This window comes from Pipistrellus kuhlii, unplaced genomic scaffold, assembly GCF_014108245.1.
Source record: "Pipistrellus kuhlii isolate mPipKuh1 unplaced genomic scaffold, mPipKuh1.p scaffold_m20_p_6, whole genome shotgun sequence".
Taxonomy (NCBI): domain Eukaryota; kingdom Metazoa; phylum Chordata; class Mammalia; order Chiroptera; family Vespertilionidae; genus Pipistrellus; species Pipistrellus kuhlii.
Genome location: NW_023425562.1, coordinates 24,991,402 through 25,009,237, shown reverse-complemented (window position 1 = coordinate 25,009,237; position 17,836 = coordinate 24,991,402). Strand labels below are relative to the sequence as shown.

Below are 17,836 nucleotides of genomic sequence, written 5' to 3'. Positions count from 1 at the left end.
AGGGGACCAGGAGTCCGAAGGGGGAAGCGCCTCAGTGGCCAAGGCTGGACTGATGATGCTGTCTCCCCCCAGGGGTGATGCCCACTCAAGATGTCCTTTCTGTGCTGGGTGATATCCGCAGGAGTCTGGTGGAGGTAAGAGGGCAGGGACGAGTTCCCGTGCTGTTCCTTCGCTCCGGCAGCCAGGCTACCTTCCCTGAGGGCAGGAGGGTGGCCGGCACCATGTGGAGCAAGGAGCAAAACAAACTCTTATTCTAGTCTCCTAAGACACAGTTCCCATGGGAGAGATAGAGTATATGAGCATTTAGCTATCAACTGCACTGTGCATGGGACAGTCAGGTGGGAGTTTTCTGGGTAGATAGTGGGAGAAACACTACTAGTATGTCTGGCCAAGGAACTGTTCAGAAGTCTGGTGGGTGGGAGCATGTGCTGTGGCTCCACAGGAGAAAGCACAAGAGGCCTGGGCATTTTTTCTGAAACCATGGGAGTCTGTAGTGCTTGACCAGCTGGGGTGCCAGCTGGGGTTGAGGGGCGGGGCTCAGGACACAGCAGACCGGCCTGCCTTCTTGCGATTCACCCCTGACCCAGCATCTGTCCTGTCCTGGAGACTGTGGCTGGGGAGACAGGCTGGCCACCTGTGCAGGGTGGAGCAGAGCCAAGGCTGATAGGAGGGGCAGGTCCCTATTGTTCCTCCTGTGTCCCATTCACTTCCCTTCCCGAGGACAGTCACCATCTCTAACAAAACCCCTTCCATTCATTGTGAAATCCAGTGATCTGTTATCAGTCCTCCTTTTAAAAAAATATATTTTTTATTTCAGGGAGGAAGGGAGGAGAGAGAGAGATAGAAACATCAATGATGAGAGAAAATCATAGAAACATCAATAATGAATCACTGATTGGCTGCCTCCTGCACGCCCCCTACTGGGGATTGAATCCGCAACCTGGGCTTGTGACCTTCACTGGAATTGAACCTGGGACCCTTTAGTCCACAGGCCATCACTGTCCACTGAGCCAAACCAGCTAGGGACAGTCCTCCTTCTTATTGAGGGCTGTATAATATTTGACAGCAAAGATGAACTGTGCATGACTGTGGTTCTGCCTCTTCAGTACACTCAAGGCGAAGAGGCGGATTCTTGTGGGGGTTCTGTGTTTTTTTGTTTGTTTGTTTGTTTTTTGTTTTGTTTTGTTTTATCAGCAGAACATATTGAATCCTTAGTGAGTGCCAGACTGCGCTTAGTTTCCTCACCACAGCCCCAGGGCTGTGAGCACAAGTAAGGCACCCTACTGAGTACCCTCGGTACTCCATTCAAGGTTAGAGCTGAAGCCCAGGAAGGTGGTGGCTCACCTGAGATTGCACAGCTAGCTTTAGGAGAAGAGCCAGGCTTTGGACTAGGCCTGAATGACCCAAGACCCTGGTCTTTCACCACAGCGCTGTGTCTATACTAAGGACTGTTCCGGCTGTGAACGTCTTGGCTTGTGAATCCTGAGAGCTGGAGGGAACAGGCTGGCCTTGAACTTTTTTATAGACTCTCCTGCCTCTTCTCCCAGTCCCTGGGTGCTCTGGCTTTACTGGACACTTCATGCTGACTGACATGGCCAAAAGCATGCCGAGCATTTGGAAGTGTATTAGTGGTCAAATTTAGCAAGTTCTAGCAAGAAATATGGACCCTTCATAACTTCAGTCAATAGAGGAAGATAGTGGAAATATAGAGGCGATTCACAGAAACCAAAGGAGAGCTGAATAACTGGCATTAGAAAGGGGAATGCAAGGCAAAAAGGGGGCTCCCAGCTCTCTGCACCGGGAGCCAGGAAAGAGCACCTTCACCCTGGCACCTGTCTTTTGAGGTGGGCACCTCACCTTTGCTGCCTTTCTGCCTGGATGCTGATTTGTGGAGAGAACGTCTGCTGGGCCAGGTCGAGGCACAGCAGCCTCTGGACCAGAGAAAGCAGGCCCACCCAAGACAAGCTGCAGTGTGGGAGTGGGTTGGGCAACTAAATACCATTGGTGACCACTCCAGGGGAAAAGGGGAGGAAGCTGGGAGGCCGGGGTGGCCCATGTGGGCTGTCCCCAGTATCTCCTGCCCTGTCTCTGGCCTGTAATGACCAGGATAATTCCAGAATACCCAGGGGCCTAATTCAGTGGTGTGTGGTAGAGGATGTGTAGCAAGTGGACCCCAGCTGCCCTTGTCTGTTTTCTTCCTTTTGAAACTGGTGGGACAGGTGTGGAGACTCAGTCTAGTTTGGATCATGACTGGCAGCATGGGGGTGGGCAGTCTCAGTCGGGGGGGGGGGGGTTGTGTGCTGGGGTGGTTAGGGTCACAACCAAATGGATTTTGAGCCAGACTTCTTTCCCACAGGTCCAGGGTCAGACAGTACCATGCTGGGGAGGAGAGGGGGGACATGGAATAGAAATGTAGGGTAGAGAGGCTTGGAGCTGCCCCCAGGGGAACAGGATGGTCATAGGGCAAAGAGAGTCCCTCATGAACACTGATCCGGCCCCTAAGGGACCTTCAGGAGCCAGGAAAAGCTTATCCCTGTCCCTAAGCCCCAGCCCTAGTGGGGTGGGAGCCATGGCACCCAGGGCCTCAGCTGAGGAGCCTGGCCCCTCCCACCCCCAGATTGGCATCCAGAACTACTCCACAACAAGCAGCTGCCAGGCCCGGGCCAGCCAGGTGCGCAGTGACTACGGGACGCTCTTTGTGGTGCTGGTGGTCATCGGTGCCATCTGCATGATCATCATCGTGCTGGGCCTGCTCTACAACTGCTGGCAGCGCCGGCTGCCCAAGCTCAAACACGTGGTGAGTGTGGGGGCAGGTGGGGCAGAGGTTGTGGGCTGGTGTTAGTGCTGGTGGAGATGGGAGTGCCCTGCAAGCTCTGTCATCTGCAGACTGCCATCTCAGGTGGGCTGGCAATACTGCAGGTGAGGCCACTTGTCCAGTGCCTGCATCTCTGTGCAGGGCACCAGCTGCACCCGCAGGAGCCCTCCATGGGTATGAGCTCAGGCCTCCTGGACAGAGTGGCCCTGCAGGCCTGAGCTCTTTAGGATGTCTCGCCAGAGAAGCCCTAGGTCAGCAGAGCACAGGAGTCCAGAAAAGACTCCTCACACAGGAGAGGGCAGGGCAAGAGATCCTTTCCCAGGAGTCCCTTGGAGTCTATAAGAAGGCTGTTGGGAGGGATCAGCTGGTGTTAGTCAAAGGATCAGTAGAATTATTTTAAGAAAGGATTTGGGCTGTGGGAACAGCGCAGAAGAGGGCAGAAGGGAAGTGGCATCTGTGGAAGGTCCCTGGGGTTTCCCGTGTAGGGTTTTACAGACTAGGGAAGGAGTACTGAAGTGACTTGTTCAAGGTCACAGGTCAGGTCAACGGGGCACTTAGTGCAGCTGGGGGTTGGGCTGGGGCCCGGGCCGAGGCCCCCGCCCAGCATCCTGGTCCCTCCCTGCCCGCAGTCGCACGGCGAGGAGCTGCGCTTCGTAGAGAACGGCTGCCACGACAACCCCACGCTGGACGTGGCCAGCGACAGCCAGTCGGAGATGCAGGAGAAGCAGCCCAGCCTGAACGGCGGCGGGGCCGTCAACGGCCCGGGGGGCTGGAGCGCGCTCATGGGGGGCAAGCGGGACCCCGAGGACTCGGACGTGTTTGAGGAGGACACGCACCTGTGAGGGCGGGCGCAGTGCGGGACCAGCAAGGCGGACCCAGGGCGCACAGCCACGCCCCTTCCTTCCCCGGCCCCGCACCCTCCGCAGCCCGGTTCCCGGTGCCGGCTCCTCCCTCCTACTCCCCCACCCGAAACTGTATGGCACAGCCCCACCCCAACCCACGTCCCGAGGGGCGGGTCCCGGGACCCCCATTAAAACTTCCCGGAGCCCATTCCGGGCCCGACACATCCGCCTGCCTGGCTTGATTTTTGCCGCGAGGCGGGTTCTGATCCGGCTGGCGAGCCGGAGGGAGGGGCGGGGCGAGAGCTGGAGGGGCGGGGCGAGCGAGAGGAGGGGCGGGTTAGCGCTGGCTGGGCGGGGCGAGCGAGAGGAGGGGCGGGCACTGGGGGAACAGTGGGGGCGGGGCAAGCGGGAGGAGGGGCGGGGCGGGCACTGGGGGAGCGGTAGGGGTGGGGCTAGCGGGAGGAGGGGCGGGGCGAGCGCTGGCGGGGCGGGCACTGGGGGAGCGGTAGGGGCGAGGCAAGCGGCCGGGGCGGGGTCGGCGCCTGTTTACTTCCAGTTCGGAAGCGTCTGTGCACCGCTGCGGTGCCGGATCCAGGCGATTGTGCCGCGTCTGCGCCATGGACATCAGCGACCTCTTCACCAGCTGCAGGAAGGGAGACGTGGGCCGAGTGCGGTGAGGACTCCGCAGCCCCGGCAGAGTGCGGCGCCCTCAGAGCGCCTCAGGCCGGGGTGTGCGGGGGAAAGCCGCGGGACAGGCGGGCGCCTTGGCCTCAGCACCCGACCCACCCCAGACCCCCGCTCACAGGCCTCGGGGCACACGGCAGCCTCACCGGCGGGGGTGCGCGGGGGCGGGTGCCGGAGGAGGTGCCGGAGAAGACCGCCACGCAAGGCCGGGAAGGGAAGTGGGCGGAGAGAAAGTTCACTCTGAGTGCCGGGGTCAGACCGGGCAGGCCTGGGACTCCCGACGGGGTTCCTCTCATGCCTCTGGACCTGGCGTTGGGAACATGTAGAGCCAGAATCGGCCTCTAGTCACCGGGATTCAGACATTCATAAATGTAGCTAAAGCAAATATGGCGTTGAAATCGCCATCTCAATGGCTCTGGCGAAGGGAGACTGGGTCCTATTGGGGGTGGGGAACCTGTCTTCCTTGACCCTTCCTTCCCCATTACTTATGCCCACAGCTTCCTTTGACCCTCCCTCCCTCATATCAGTGCCCCCTAGGAGTTATTTGGTAACTTCCAAAGCTAGATGCTACTCAGCACTCCTTGCAACCTGGATGTCCCCCAAGGCTGCCCTGCTCAGTGATGGCTCCATCACCATCCATGATGACCCCTTACCTTGACATTCCATCAGCTACCTGCCTCCTGACTTCCGCCTTCTAGAATCTGTCTACTTCTTTCATGCTTCTGTGCCACCAGAATGCCTGCAAGCAGCTTCCTCTTTGGACCCAAGCTGCCAGGGGGACTTGGCAGAAGCAGCGCACGGGGTCACCTCCTCATTCCCAAATGCCTGCAGGCCCATTTCAGTCTCTTCAGCTCAGGGTCTGCCTTTTGTGTTCCCACCTCTACATCCTGCCCCACTGGCCCTTTTGCTCCGAATGTCTTTCCAGCTCTAGTCTGCCTGTCACCCGCCCTCCCTCACCTGGGGGAGACTTCCTTCAGCCAAAAAGAATGTCTTCCCTCCTTCCCCTTCCACGGGTCTCCTCTCCCAGACTATGAGCCTGTCCTGACCCAGGCTCTGACCTCCCCTTTCCCTGCCCAGGTACCTGCTGGAGCAGCGAGACGTGGATGTGAATGTATGGGACAAGTGGGATAGTACCCCCTTGTGAGTGCCAGGGATGGGTGGTCAGGGTGGATGGGGCAGCCCCTTCAGTCCTGCAGCTGCCCCCAGTACTCCTTCCTTCTCCCCTCAGGTACTATGCCTGTCTGTGTGGGCATGAAGAACTGGTACTCTACCTTCTGGCCAATGGTGAGGGAAGGGGACAGGAATTCCATCCACCGGTGTGTGTGTGTGTGTGTGTGTGTGTGTGTGTGTGTGTGCGCGCGCGCGCACACGCGCGTGTGTATGTATACGTGTTTTTCAAGGGCTCTAGAGCATGTGTACACATTTGCAAACACCCTAAGTCCTCTCTCTCACCCCTACACCCAGTCAGCAAGTACTGTTAGCTCTGCTTTCAGAAGCATTCTCTGTCCACTTTCCATCTCCACTGCTCCTGCCCAACCCAGCCAGCTACAGCATCTCTCCCTGGACCGTCTCTCCCTGGATGCAGTGCCAGCCTCATCACCGGTCTTATTGCTGTCCCTTCTGCCCCACCTACATACAGCCTGTTTTCTATGTTGTAGCCAAGTGGAGCTCAGCGAATGTGATGGGCTTATTAAAATCCTCTAGTTGCTGAAACCGGTTTGGCTCAGTGGTAGAGCATAGGTCTGCGGACTGAAAGGTCCCAGGTTCGATTCCGGTCAAGGGCATGTACCTGGGTTGCGGGCACATCCCTGGTTGGGGGTGTGCAGGAGGCAGCTGGTCGATGTTTCTCTCTCATCGACGTTTCTAGCTCTCTGTCCCTCTCCCTTCCTCTCTGTAAGAAAAATCAATAAAATATATTTAAAAAAATAAATAAATAAATAAATAAAGTAAAATCCTCTAGTGGCTCCCACTGCATTGAGCATAGAACTGGAATGCCTTGCTTTGCCTGGGAGCTGCCACACGGCCTGCTCTTCCTTCTCTGGCCTCTTCTTTGGCTCTCCCACGCGCTCGCTCTTCCAACCACAGGGGTCTTCTCCTCAGTGCTCTAGCGCTCCAGGCTTGCTTCTGCCTCAGGGCCTTTACCCCTGCTGTTCCTCCTGTTTAGAACGCCCTTTCCCAGATCTTTGCATAGCCAGCTCTCTCACTTCATTCCAGTCTCTGTGCATTGTCACCGCCACACTCCCTTCCTCGGCCTCCCTCTCTGGCAGCTGCCATCACTGTCACCCTTCCTCTTGCTTCATTTCCTTCAGAGCACCTGATACCGTTTGTTGATCTGTTTCTTGTCCTTCTGCCCCACTGGAGTGTCACTTCAGTGAGGACAGGAACCTGTCTTTTCACGGTAGTGGCCCCCGTGCATAAGACCAGCCTCTGAGCCTACTCTGTTTTGTGTAGTTCGTGGTGTGTGTGAGTGAATGTGTGTATGTGAGTGTACAGGACTTTGCCTGTGTGCCTGAGCCCTGGGGTCAGAGTGGGTCCAGGGTCATTTAGGAAGGAGTCTGTAGGGCCGTGGTCAGCAAACCACAGCTCTAGAGTCACATTCAGCTCTTTGGCCCCTTGAGCGTGGCTCTTCCACAAAATACCACGTTTTTAGCAAAGGCCAGCTTAGGAGTGCCCTCATTAAGTTAATAGCAATGTACCTGCCTATATAGTTTTAAGTTTAAAAAAATTTGGCTCTCAAAAGAAATTTCAATCGTTGCACTGTTGATATTTGGCTCTGCTGACTAATGAGTTTGCCAACCACTGCTCTAGGCCTGTGGGCTCTACATGTGGGGAGGAGTGGAGGAGAAGGACGGAGATTAGGATTTCCCAGGCCCCTCCCCAGCTGCAGCATGCCACCCCATGGCCTGCTGACTGATGAGCTCTGCCGCCCTTAGGAGCCCGCTGTGAGGCCAACACCTTCCACGGTGAACGCTGCTTCTATGGGGCTGCCAGTGACACCATCCGCCGGGCCCTGCTTGATTATAAGCAAGTGACACCCACCTCCAGGAGGCGGGACTACTATGACGAATTCCTGCAGCGGTGAGATGGAGTGTGGGGCATCTGATGGCCTTTGCCCACTGGGTCTGTGATGGGTGTGGCCTGCAAGGGACTGAGAGCCTTCCTACAAGATGACATGAGGGACTGGAGCGGTGAGACGGAGGAGAGGCACTCTCCTGAGCCCTCTTCCACCTGTTGTCTCCTTCCCCCAACCCCTCCTCACCTCTCCAGGCTTCTGGACCAAGGCATCCACAGCGATGTGCTCTTCGTGGTGCACGGGAAGCCCTTCCGGGCCCATCGCTGCATTCTGGGTGCACGCAGCACCTACTTTGCCAACATGCTGGATACCAAGTGGAAGGGCAAGAGCATCGTGGTCCTCAGACATCCACTGGTGCATCCCTCTCTGGGGCGGGAGAGCGGAGGGACAGCAGGGGGCTTGTGCTGGACCAGGCTTCTGACCTTCCTTCCTGGCTCTCTGCCTGCAGATCAACGCGGTGGCCTTTGGGGCCCTGCTGCAGTACCTGTACACAGGTGACACCCCAGGCCTGGGCCGGGCGGGCAGGGAGGGGGCAGCGTTTCTGTCCAGCAGCAGGTCCAGCTGTAGCCTTGGGCTGACCTTCTACCACCTGGTGCTTTGTCCCCTGCATTGCAAGGCAGTTCCAGTTGCCTCCTGGGTGGGGTTGGGAGACTGTGAGCTGGGCTGTCTGCTAAGGAAGAGCTTATTTCACCCACAAACTGAGCCCCCTTTTATCTGCTCTGGGGTCTGTAGAACTCAGACAGTGGCTCTTGGGAAATGAAGGCAGCATGTAGGCCCAGAAGTCTCAGCAGACAGGCGACCTGTGAAACGATGTGCCTGGGAACTGCGAATGGCCGCTCTCAGGCTCTGAGCCCCCCACGTGCCCCCAGGTGGCCTGGACGTCGGTGTGGAACACATCATTGACTGCGAGCGCCTGGCCAAGCAGTGCCAGCTATTGGATCTGCTCAACGACCTGGAGGCCAAGTGTAAGGAAGTGTCTGAGTTTGGTACGTCCAGGCTTTGGGGTTCTGGGCTTTGGGCGGGAACTGGCAGGGCCAACCTGGCTCCCTGAAGCTGCACTGTCTCTGCAGTGGCATCCAAGCCAGGCACTCATGTGAAGGTGCTGAGCATGAGGCCCCCTGCAGAGGACCCCCGGCTCCGGGAGGACCTGGCCCTATTGGCTGACTGTGCCCTGCCCCCTGAGCTCCGCGTAAGCACACAGGGGCCTGGGACTGGGCCTGGTGGGCAGGAGACTTACCTGGGGACAGAGCTGTGGTAGGCAAGCCCCACTTTGGGGTTCAGTTCCTTATGTGGCCTCGAGCCATTCACTTCCCTTTCCTGAGCCTAGCTGTTCACTTTTGTTGTTTGTCTTGTATTTCAATCTGCAAATGAGGTTGCAGTCCACCCCCCTTCACTCCTCCAGGATCGAGCTAGAGTGGCTGAGGCCAGCCACTCTGCCTTCTCTCACCTACATTAGCTAACGGTGTCTCCTCTCCTGCCCCCCAGGGTGATCTTGGGGAGCTGCCTTTCCCCTTCCCTGATGGCTTCAACAGCTGTCCTGATGTTTGCTTCCGAGTGGAGGGTTGCAGCTTCCTCTGCCACAAGGTGCTGTCCACAGCTCCCTGAGCCCCTGTCTTAAGCCCTAGGCCAGCTTCTGTGGGCACAGCCCAGGCCCTGGCCTTTCCTAAGCCCAGCCTCCCCCAGGCCTTCTTCTGTGGCCGCAGCGACTACTTCCGGGCCCTGCTGGATGACCACTTCCGAGAGAACGAAGGGCCAGAGGCCTCTGGTGGCCCCCCGGCCATCACCCTGCACGGCGTCTCGCCACACATCTTCACCCACGTGCTCTACTACATATACACCAACCACACCGAGGTACGGACTGGGGTCGGCTGCGTATACTGTGCCAGGGGCAGGGGGGTGGGGGACACCATGGTCAGGACAGGTACACAGCCCATGTCCGTGTGGGGCTTCCAGGGTCTGCCCAGGACCTCATTGGCTTCGAGGGACAGGTTTTCCATGAGGCTGCAGAGCGAGTGTGGGGTCCATTTAGATTTTTCTTTCAGGCAGAGGGGTCTTCATTAGATCCATGATAAGATTGAATGACAAGATTTATGTCATCAGCACTGGACACTTGGGGACATAGTGTCAGCCTCGTAAGGTCCCCAACTTCTTCAGCCAGAAGACAGTAACCTCTGTCTCCCTGTGTCTTCACCTGCCCCAAGGCCCCCCATAACATAGGGTGACATGGGCAGCAACAGAGAGTGCCAAGAGTATCCTCTGCCAGGGTGTTCTCTGCCAGGGTTTGTGTGCGTGTGTGCATGGAAAGGTTACTGTAATAAAAAAAACAACAACACACAAATATGGTAACTTACAGAAGAGAGAAGTTTCTTCCTTCAGGTGGAGGTGAGTACCCCATGGCGGGCCAGTCCATCTTGGGCTGCAGGCCACATACAGCCCATTTCGTTAATACATTTTTAAAAAAATATATCTTATTGATTTTTTACAGAGAGGAGGAGAGAGGGATAGAGAGCTAGAAATGTCAGTGAGAGAGAAACATCAACCAGCTGCCCCTTGCACACCCCCCACTGGAGATGTGCCCGCAACCAATGCACATGCCCTTGACCGGAATTGAACCTGGGACCTTTCAGTCCGCAGACCGATGCTCTACCACTGAGCCAAACCGATTTCGGCTGTTAATACATTTTACTGGAACACAACCATCCCCATTCATTTCTCTACTGTCTGGTGGTTTTGCACAATGGCAAAGCCGAGCAGTTGCAACAGAGACCCTGTGGCACAGTATTTACCACCTAGCCCCTTAGAGAACCCTCCTACCTCTTTATTTCATCTCTCCGGTGGTGTAGTTCAGCTCTCTGGCCCCTGCCACCCAGCGTCCACCTTGGCCCACCCTGACCCTAGGAAGAGCTTTGCCACCCAGAGGGCAGCTTCTTGATGACTCAGAGCAAGGACTCGGGCTCCAGCCCTGGTTTTACTCTGGGTTAGCCTCACCTCTATATCGGAGCTATGTGATCTTGGGCTAGTTACTCAACTGTTTTGTGCCTCAGTTTCCCCTCTAGAAAAGGGATACTGATAGTTATTACTTCCTAAGGTCTTGTGCACATGAATGTGTATGTTGCAGGCACAGTGCCTGGCACAAGTAAGCACCATGCACCTGGCCTGTGATGGGCTTAGCAGAGGTCCTATTTGCTCCATTTCCAGCCTGTTCCCTGTGGCCATCCACAGTCTAGGTGCAGCACATGGTCTCTCCCAGCATGAGTACAGCTATGGTTGTACCTTAAATCCCATAGCCACTATGATGGGAGGGAGCTGGTCAATAGTTACTCCCCTGCCTTTTTAGTAGGGTCCTTGCCTCAGTTTTTATAGAAGCAACTTCTGTCACTTCTAACAGCCGTGTAAAGCACTCATGATTGTGTCTGCTGCATCTCACAGAGGATCTGAAGCACAGAGGTGAAGTGATTTGCCCAAGGTCCCACAGCTAGAATTTCCAAGCTCAGGTCTGTGTGATTCAGAGCCCGGGCTCCACCCTGCCTGAGCCATGGGAACCCCAGACTCTTTTTTTTTTTTTTTAATATATATATATATATATATATATATATATATATATATATATATAATTATTATTATTATTATTTTTTTTTTTTTACAGAGAAGGGAAAGGGAGAGAGAGTTAGAAACATCAATGAGAGAGAAACATCGATCAGCTGCCTCCTGTACACCTCCTACTGGGGATGTGCCCACAACCAAGGGCATTGTACTTGCCCTTGACCGGAATTGAACCTGGGACCCTTGAGTCCATAGGCTGTTACTCTGTCCACTGAGCCACACCATCAGGGCTAACCCCAGACTCTTGTGTCCCTTCTGGTCCCATGGATGCCTGCAGGGGTCTGGGTCAGGGAGCTCCTGCTCTACCCGAAGCCTCCACCTTCTGGCCAGCAGGCTCAGCCTTGCTGCCGGCCCCGGAGAGGCCTTGGTGACCTTAGGGTGCACCCTCCCTCACTCCCGTTTTCTCTGCAGTTGCCCCCGGAGGTGGCCTATGACGTGCTGAGCATGGCCGACATGTACCTGTTGCCAGGCCTGAAACGGCTGTGCGGCCGCAGTCTGGCCCAGCTGCTGGATGAGGACAGCGTGGTAGGCCTGTGGCGCGTGGCCAAGCTGTTCCGCCTGGCACGGCTGGAGGACCAGTGCACCGAGTACATGGCCAAGGTTATCGAGAAGGTGGGCCGGTGGGAGCCTCCGTGGGTGGGGGCAGGCAGTGGAGGGTGGCAGGCAGCGGTGTGCCCTGAGTGTGCCTGTTCACAGCTGGTGGAGCAGGAGGACTTTGCGGAGGCTGTGAGGGAGGAGGCGGCGGCCGTGAGAGGCCGGCAGGAGCAGGACTCCATCCCTCTGGTGGATGACATCCGCTTCCACATCACCAGCGTGGTGCAGACCTACAGCAACATCAAGGAGATGGAGCGGCGGCTGCACGCCCTTGAGGACCTGCTGGTGTCCATTGGCCTGGACTGCTGACTGACACGGGGCCAGGGGCTCCCTGTGGACTGCGCACGTGGTTTGGGCAGCCGTGTGCTCTGTGTGCTCCTCGCACCCTCCAGGGCGCTGTGGTGTGTGGAAGAGACTCAATGGCTCCCTGCCCTGGTGTGCTTAGAGGCCCCAGGGCGGATCCCCTGAGGACAAGCTTCCTCCCCAGGGCACACGCCAGCCCCCTCCACCCTGGGGCTGGGCGCCACTCAGGGAAGCCTGGGGTGTGACCTCTCAGCCTCCTTCCCCAGGCCCCCCTCCCCGCCTCTCCCTGGCTGCTTGCTTCCTCAAACCAAGCCACCTTCTCACAGGCACAGAGATGGCCAGGAGGGAGCAGCAGAGTCTGTGTGGCAATAAAGCTTGAATTCACTGGGAACCTGAGCCCCGGGAAGATGGTGAGATGGGGTGTAGGGCAGTTTCCAGAGTTGGGGACCCTCATGGGGAGGTTTAGGTGCCCAGTAGGGGCTACTCAGGGATTAGGGGTTGCCTTGGGTCTATGGGTCTTCAGTAGGCAGCCCCTGTTTGTGGGGGCCCTGAAATCTCTCAGTTGAGCTCCTCACCACAACCCTGCCCCAGGGCACTCCCCTCAGGGCACAGCTCCCCCTTCCCCCCCACCTCTTGGTGAGGTCACACTGACCAACTGCCTGGCCTGGGGGCCCTGGAGTGGGTCGGGCTGACTGTGGACACAGGCTGCTTCCCCCTCAGGCCAAGTAAGGACTGCCTTCTCGTTTACTGAGCACTTACTATATATGGAAGGCTGTTCATACAGCTGTAGTGTCTAATCATCGCTGCCCAAGGCACAGGGACTGAGGCTGGGCCACAGACAGGATAGGGAGCGGGGGGAGGGACTGGGGAGCCCTAGCCAGCCTGGGAGCAGCTTGCTCTGCAATCCCAGGATGAAGGGCAGGGAGAGGTGGGTGCAGAGAAGTGAAGAGGGAGGAAGCCCTCTGACTCCCCACTCCGCACCCCACTAGCCACTGGCTGTGTTGGGCCTCATGGCAAGAGGGGGACTGTACCTCACTTTCCCTCCGCCCCAGGCCAGTCTCCTCCTGGCCCCTCCTACGGGGCTATGGCATTATTAGCGAGGTCAGAGGTGGCTTTCTCAGGATGCCCTTCTGGCTTTCAGCCCCCCATTGCCCTACCTGGCCCCCGAGGCCCAGGTGTTGTGTAGGTAGCTAGGTATTAAAGGAAGAAAGCAAAGGGAATCCGACATTGCCTCAGCAGGAAGTTACAACTTAACACACTGCTGAGAACCACTAGTCCCTTCCTGCCGATCACTGGCGCAAGGGGCAGAACAATGAAGGAGGAGGTACACAGTGCAAAGTAGAAGTAAATTCGCTCAGGGGGAGGTGCTTCTATGAGGCATGCGCATAGAGGCCAAATGACCACAGAGGACTGCCAGTCAAGCCTGAGAGAAGAATGGATTGGTCGGAGTGGTCCTATCAGAAGCTCCGGAAGCTTGGAAGTTGATTGGTTACTTTGAATACACTGGTCCTCCCCAAACCCAGGTAATCTAATCCCAGGACTCAAAGCCAGTCCCTCTCTCCCTCAGCAGCACACACTCACCCTTTCCTTGCCTTGTTCTCACTCCATAGCCAGGTGGCCTTAGCAGCCACATGGCCATTCTCTAAACACAGGCTCCAGGCTGGAGCCTGGATAAAGCAGCACAGCTATGGATTGTAGCCAGGAACCCAAACTAAACTAGCCGGATGGTGAGAAACTCCGGACTGGACTACGTTTTAATGTGGATACTGGTTCTATTTCTGATCCCAATTTCCTGTGGCAGGAGGGACAGCGATGGGACCTTGGGAACTGCCTTCTATTTCCACCCAAATAAATCTTACCACCAGACCTCATCCTCCCTTGTGGGTCCCCCAAAACGCTTTTTCTCCCGACACCACAAGAACCCACTTCCATCGGCAGCCCAGAGCTGCACCCCAAGGCCTCTCGCTCCAGTCTGCCTTGGGAACAGCAGGCTGAAACCCAAGTGGTGCCCAGAGCCCTGGGAGGACCAGAAGCTCACTGTTCTCCCACAGGCTGGATGCTGGTTACGTTGGCCCCCTCCAGTTTGTTCCATGTCACTTCACACCTTGTCACTCGTGTTATTTGCCAGAACTTCAGGGAATCTCTTTCGTTGCCTGTCCAGTGCGTTTCATTTGTGTTGGTTCGGGAGGGGAAGCTGTAAGGTCTGAATGATAGGAGGAGTGATCATTGAACAAGTTGGCAGGTAGGCTGGGAGGAGTGGTGAGGAGGGGGAGCTCGCCAAGCTGACGGGGTGGTCCTGCTGGTGGAGGGCAGGGTTTATGGAAGGTCCTGGAAGCCTGACAGGAGACTGGGGGGTCAGCATGGCCAGAGGGCAGGAGCTCCCACCCCGGCTCTCTTACTGCCTGGCGGTGTGCTGTGCCTGTTTGCCTCTGTAAATGGGAAGTCATTTTTATAGTAATTCCTCTCTTGGGGTGTTGAGTTACTACTTGTGAAGGGCTCAGTGCAGCACTGGTTGTAAATGCTGAGCCTGGAGAGAAGATGAGAGTAGGAAGTGATTGGGGCGGGGGGAGGGGGCAGGCGGCTGACTTGCATCTTTAAAAGTTCACTTGGGTGTTTGGGTGTGCCCTACAACCCCAGCTTGTAAACACAGGGCATGATGTCCAAAGAAGGAATGGAGGAGGAGTGCTGAGTGGGAGCTGGGGGTTCATCTGACTTGTGTGTAGTTTTTTTCTTTTTAAAATATTTTTATTGACATTTAGAGAAAGAAGGAGGGAGAGGGGGAGAGAAACATCCATCGGCTGCCTCTTGCACACCCCCCATCAGGGACTGAGCCCACAATCTAGGCATGTGCCCTGATGGGGAATCAATCAAATCAGCAACCTTTCGGTGCACAAATTACACCCAACCAACTGAGCCACACTACCGGGGCACTTGTATGTAGTTTCCAATGCTTTCAGAATGTGCAGTGTGTAGCTGTACTACTTTTAGAATGGAAAAGCACATCTATCCCTGACTTCATTTTAATTCACTCCTGGTAAGTGCAAAACTGCTCAATGAGAAAATACAAATTTTCATAAATTTTATTGGGTAATATATGCATTCTATCCTAATTCAAGGCACCTACATATTTTTCACTGCAGGAAAAATAGTTCAGCCAAACACTGACAAAATAAGCAACAAGGGAAAAGAAAGAAACAATGCTTATACACATAATGTAAAGTAGGGGGTGGCTTGTTTATACCCTTGAGAAGAGAGAAGGCGTGATGGTGGGGCAGGGCGGAGACCAGATCAGGAGCAGTGCTGTGCTGAGTCATACTAAGTTTGGAAGCAAAAAGAAAAGCCAGACCCTAACTTTATTTAAAATATGATTCGGTTTATCATTTTTGGGCATTAATTTTGATTTTAAAAATTACAGTGTTATCTTGATTACTAAGACTTTTGGTGCCCCACTACATTTTGTGTCTAGGTGAGTGCAAAGGTGCCCATTATGGTATCTATAATAATAAAAGTGTAATATGCTAATTAGGCCTTGTTGGGAGCCATCAGAGTTGAGACAAGCAACTCCATCTTAAGGAAATAGAATTAAGTTCCTTCTAGCAGAAGTTATGCGGTGCCCTGAGGGTTTGGCCAGAAGATTAACCTGCCGCTTAGCCTCTTTGCAACTTTCCCTTCCTGATCCTCCCTCATAGCTAGCCCAGCCTTGGAATGTTACACCTTGGAATGTTACGCCGCCCTGGCAGTTAGCCAATCCTGTGTTGCCAGATACCTTACCACCTTGCCACTCAGTGCCTAAACCAATTATACACTGCCAAAGACCCCTTTGCATAGGCAACCCTGCCCCCCTTTGTTTCTGCTGTATATATACAGCCATTTCAAAAAATAAAGTTGAGGCTTGATCAGAACCTTGTCTTGCCTCCATTCTTTCGCATTCCTTGTTTGTTTCATTCTCTTAGGTGGTTCCTGCGTGCCCCCGTTGTTGTCCCGCGGGTTGGGACAAGACCTGACATCCTTATGGACGTCCTTCTAGATGGAGCCTGGGCTGCAAGATAAGCCCGGGTCCTGGGTGCCAGAGGGAAGCTGGTGCCTGCACCCAGGGGAAGGAAGGCCTACTCTTGCATGATTTTGTGCATCGGGGCTCTAGTTACAAATAAACAGGAAACAACCAAAAAGCCTGAGTTGTAATCACGGAAGGAAATTATGGAATAGATGTGGCTGCAAGGATGTCAGTGCAGCTTCTGTTTCCCCAAGGGAAACACGGGCTCATTCAGTCCACCTGGGGTGTGCCCCACAACCCCTTTGGCCTTGGCCCAAACAGCTGTTAACAGGACGTCAGTCTATAACGAAAAAATAAAGTATTTTTTTTCACCCGTTCTCTAAAATCCTCTCCACCTGAAGAAAAAAACAAAGAATGAAAATTTTGCATCCTATGTTCTCTCCTCTACCTGGAAAACTCTTACATAGCCTTCAGTGCCCCCTCTCACAGCAGCAGACTGAGAAACCCAAGGCAGGGTGAGGTTGCCCCCTGGCCATTGGCATGGCAAAGTCAGGAGTGCTCTTGCCAGGACTCAGGGCAGCCTTAGTCCCTGGAGCAGACATTTGAAGATAGAACATTTTTTCACTTTGGAGAACTCGGGAGTCAGGGACTTCTGGCTTTAGGTGACCTTTACTGGCCTATTGTCCTTGCTCTGAGCGCGTCTACCTGCCTACCACGACCTTACAGACTGACCTTGTCATAATTTCCTAACGGGGCTGCTGAGGTGGGTAGTCACTCCCCATGCATACAACTTTAACAAAAGATTTGAAGTCCATTGTTCTTGTGCATCTAGGCTAACTCACCTCGGAGACCCCTGGAAGGCATAACCAGCCTTAGTAAAACACATGCTCTTGTTACCTATCCTGTTATTCACTCCCCATCTTGCTGTCTCCCACCTCCATGTAATCTTTACTTTCCCTCCTTAATTTCAAATGCGTACAGGAAGCTGCAAAACCTGTCCTGCAGAGCACCTGAGAGCTTGTTCCCTGGTGTATTTCCCCAGTTTGACTCAAATAAGTTCATAAAAAGTCTCTACAGGTTTGGCTTTTTCCCCCATTGACACTTATCTGTAGAGCTTTTTGAAGATAGACACATGTTCTTTACATTCTCTCCCGATTCCTTGACCCTCAAACTTAGTTGGTCACCAAACCTTGTTGATTTTGCCTCTTTAAGAGCTGCTTCCTCAGTATCCCCTTTTCTGTCCCCACCACCCCAGGCCCCTGCCTCACCAGCAGCCCATTCTCCCTGCCCTGCTGGCATCTCCTGGGCAGATACTGAGCCCGGGTCCCCTCTGTGAAAGCCTGGGTGTGCACTCTTCGTTCCTGGGCACAGCCTGCTGGCTCTCCCTGATGTCTGAGCCCTTTTTCATGGGCACTTGGCTCATTTCCCAGCCTGCCTTGCCCCAGTTCTAGATGGGAATGGAAGTACTAGGTGGGATCTCTGCTTTGTTCCTTGGAAGGCACAGGCCTGCTCCTTGCCTCTCTTCTCCTCTGGTTGGCTGGAGCAAGGACATGGTGGCAGCAGCTGGAGCAGCCATTCTGGACTACAGGCTGGAAGCTGCCTGCTCCAGACTGCAGGCTCAGGAGAGTGAAAGGGGGAGCCTCCATCCTGGCCTGGTTGTGTCCTCCACCTAAAGTCGCAGGCTGAGCAGTCTCATGGGGCAGCTCTCCCTGTGCTCCAGTGACACCCCCTCCAGCCACAGCTGTCGGCCTCCCTGTGGCTTGCTCAGCGTTGCACCTACCCCATGGGTTCCCTTCAGCACAAGGTTCTTGTTTGGGTGCTGGGGAGGGTGCCCTAGGTTTCCCCAGCCATCCTGAAAGTCCCAGTTCTGGGACCAACCTCCACCCTCTCGAGCTCCCCACACCCACTTATCTCCCTGCCCCCACCCC

The 17,836-nt window shown here is 55.2% G+C and overlaps 2 protein-coding genes across 6 annotated transcripts in view; both read left to right on the top strand.

The window, feature by feature from the left end:
- PODXL2 (podocalyxin like 2) overlaps positions 1 to 3,878 on the top strand; it is a 29,202-nt gene extending 25,324 nt beyond the window's left edge. Inside the window, exons 6-8 of the mRNA XM_036419895.2 lie at positions 73 to 134; positions 2,618 to 2,797; positions 3,445 to 3,878. Coding sequence (XP_036275788.1) covers positions 73 to 134; positions 2,618 to 2,797; positions 3,445 to 3,657 — 455 coding nt within the window. The 3' untranslated portion in view covers positions 3,658 to 3,878. The remainder of the gene's footprint in view (positions 1 to 72; positions 135 to 2,617; positions 2,798 to 3,444) is intronic.
- Positions 3,879 to 4,175: 297 nt separating this feature from the next.
- ABTB1 (ankyrin repeat and BTB domain containing 1) lies at positions 4,176 to 12,305 on the top strand. 5 transcript variants are annotated; one of them, XM_036419898.2, is made up of 12 exons: positions 4,176 to 4,330; positions 5,419 to 5,481; positions 5,570 to 5,625; positions 7,275 to 7,419; positions 7,609 to 7,768; positions 7,863 to 7,908; positions 8,284 to 8,400; positions 8,485 to 8,603; positions 8,900 to 8,998; positions 9,098 to 9,265; positions 11,429 to 11,629; positions 11,714 to 12,305. In XM_036419898.2, exons 1-12 carry the CDS (start codon positions 4,275 to 4,277, stop codon positions 11,918 to 11,920), a joined length of 1,437 nt encoding a protein of 478 aa, XP_036275791.1. In that variant the 5' UTR covers positions 4,176 to 4,274; the 3' UTR covers positions 11,921 to 12,305. The 5 variants fall into 5 exon arrangements, with proteins under 5 accessions (XP_036275791.1, XP_036275794.1, XP_045430575.1 ...); XM_045574619.1 differs by having other exon boundaries at positions 4,285 to 4,330; positions 5,419 to 5,452; XM_036419899.2 differs by lacking the exon at positions 4,176 to 4,330 and adding an exon at positions 4,364 to 4,386.
- Positions 12,306 to 17,836: the final 5,531 nt, after the last annotated feature.

Coding starts and splice junctions, on each gene's coding strand:
- ABTB1 (XM_036419898.2), top strand. CDS start 4,275: ATGGACATCAGCGACCTCTTCACCAGCTGCAGGAAGGGAGACGTGGGC. Junction 5,626..7,274: donor ACTCTACCTTCTGGCCAATG/GTGAGGGAAGGG, acceptor TGCCGCCCTTAG/GAGCCCGCTGTGAGGCCAAC. Junction 7,420..7,608: donor TATGACGAATTCCTGCAGCG/GTGAGATGGAGT, acceptor TCACCTCTCCAG/GCTTCTGGACCAAGGCATCC.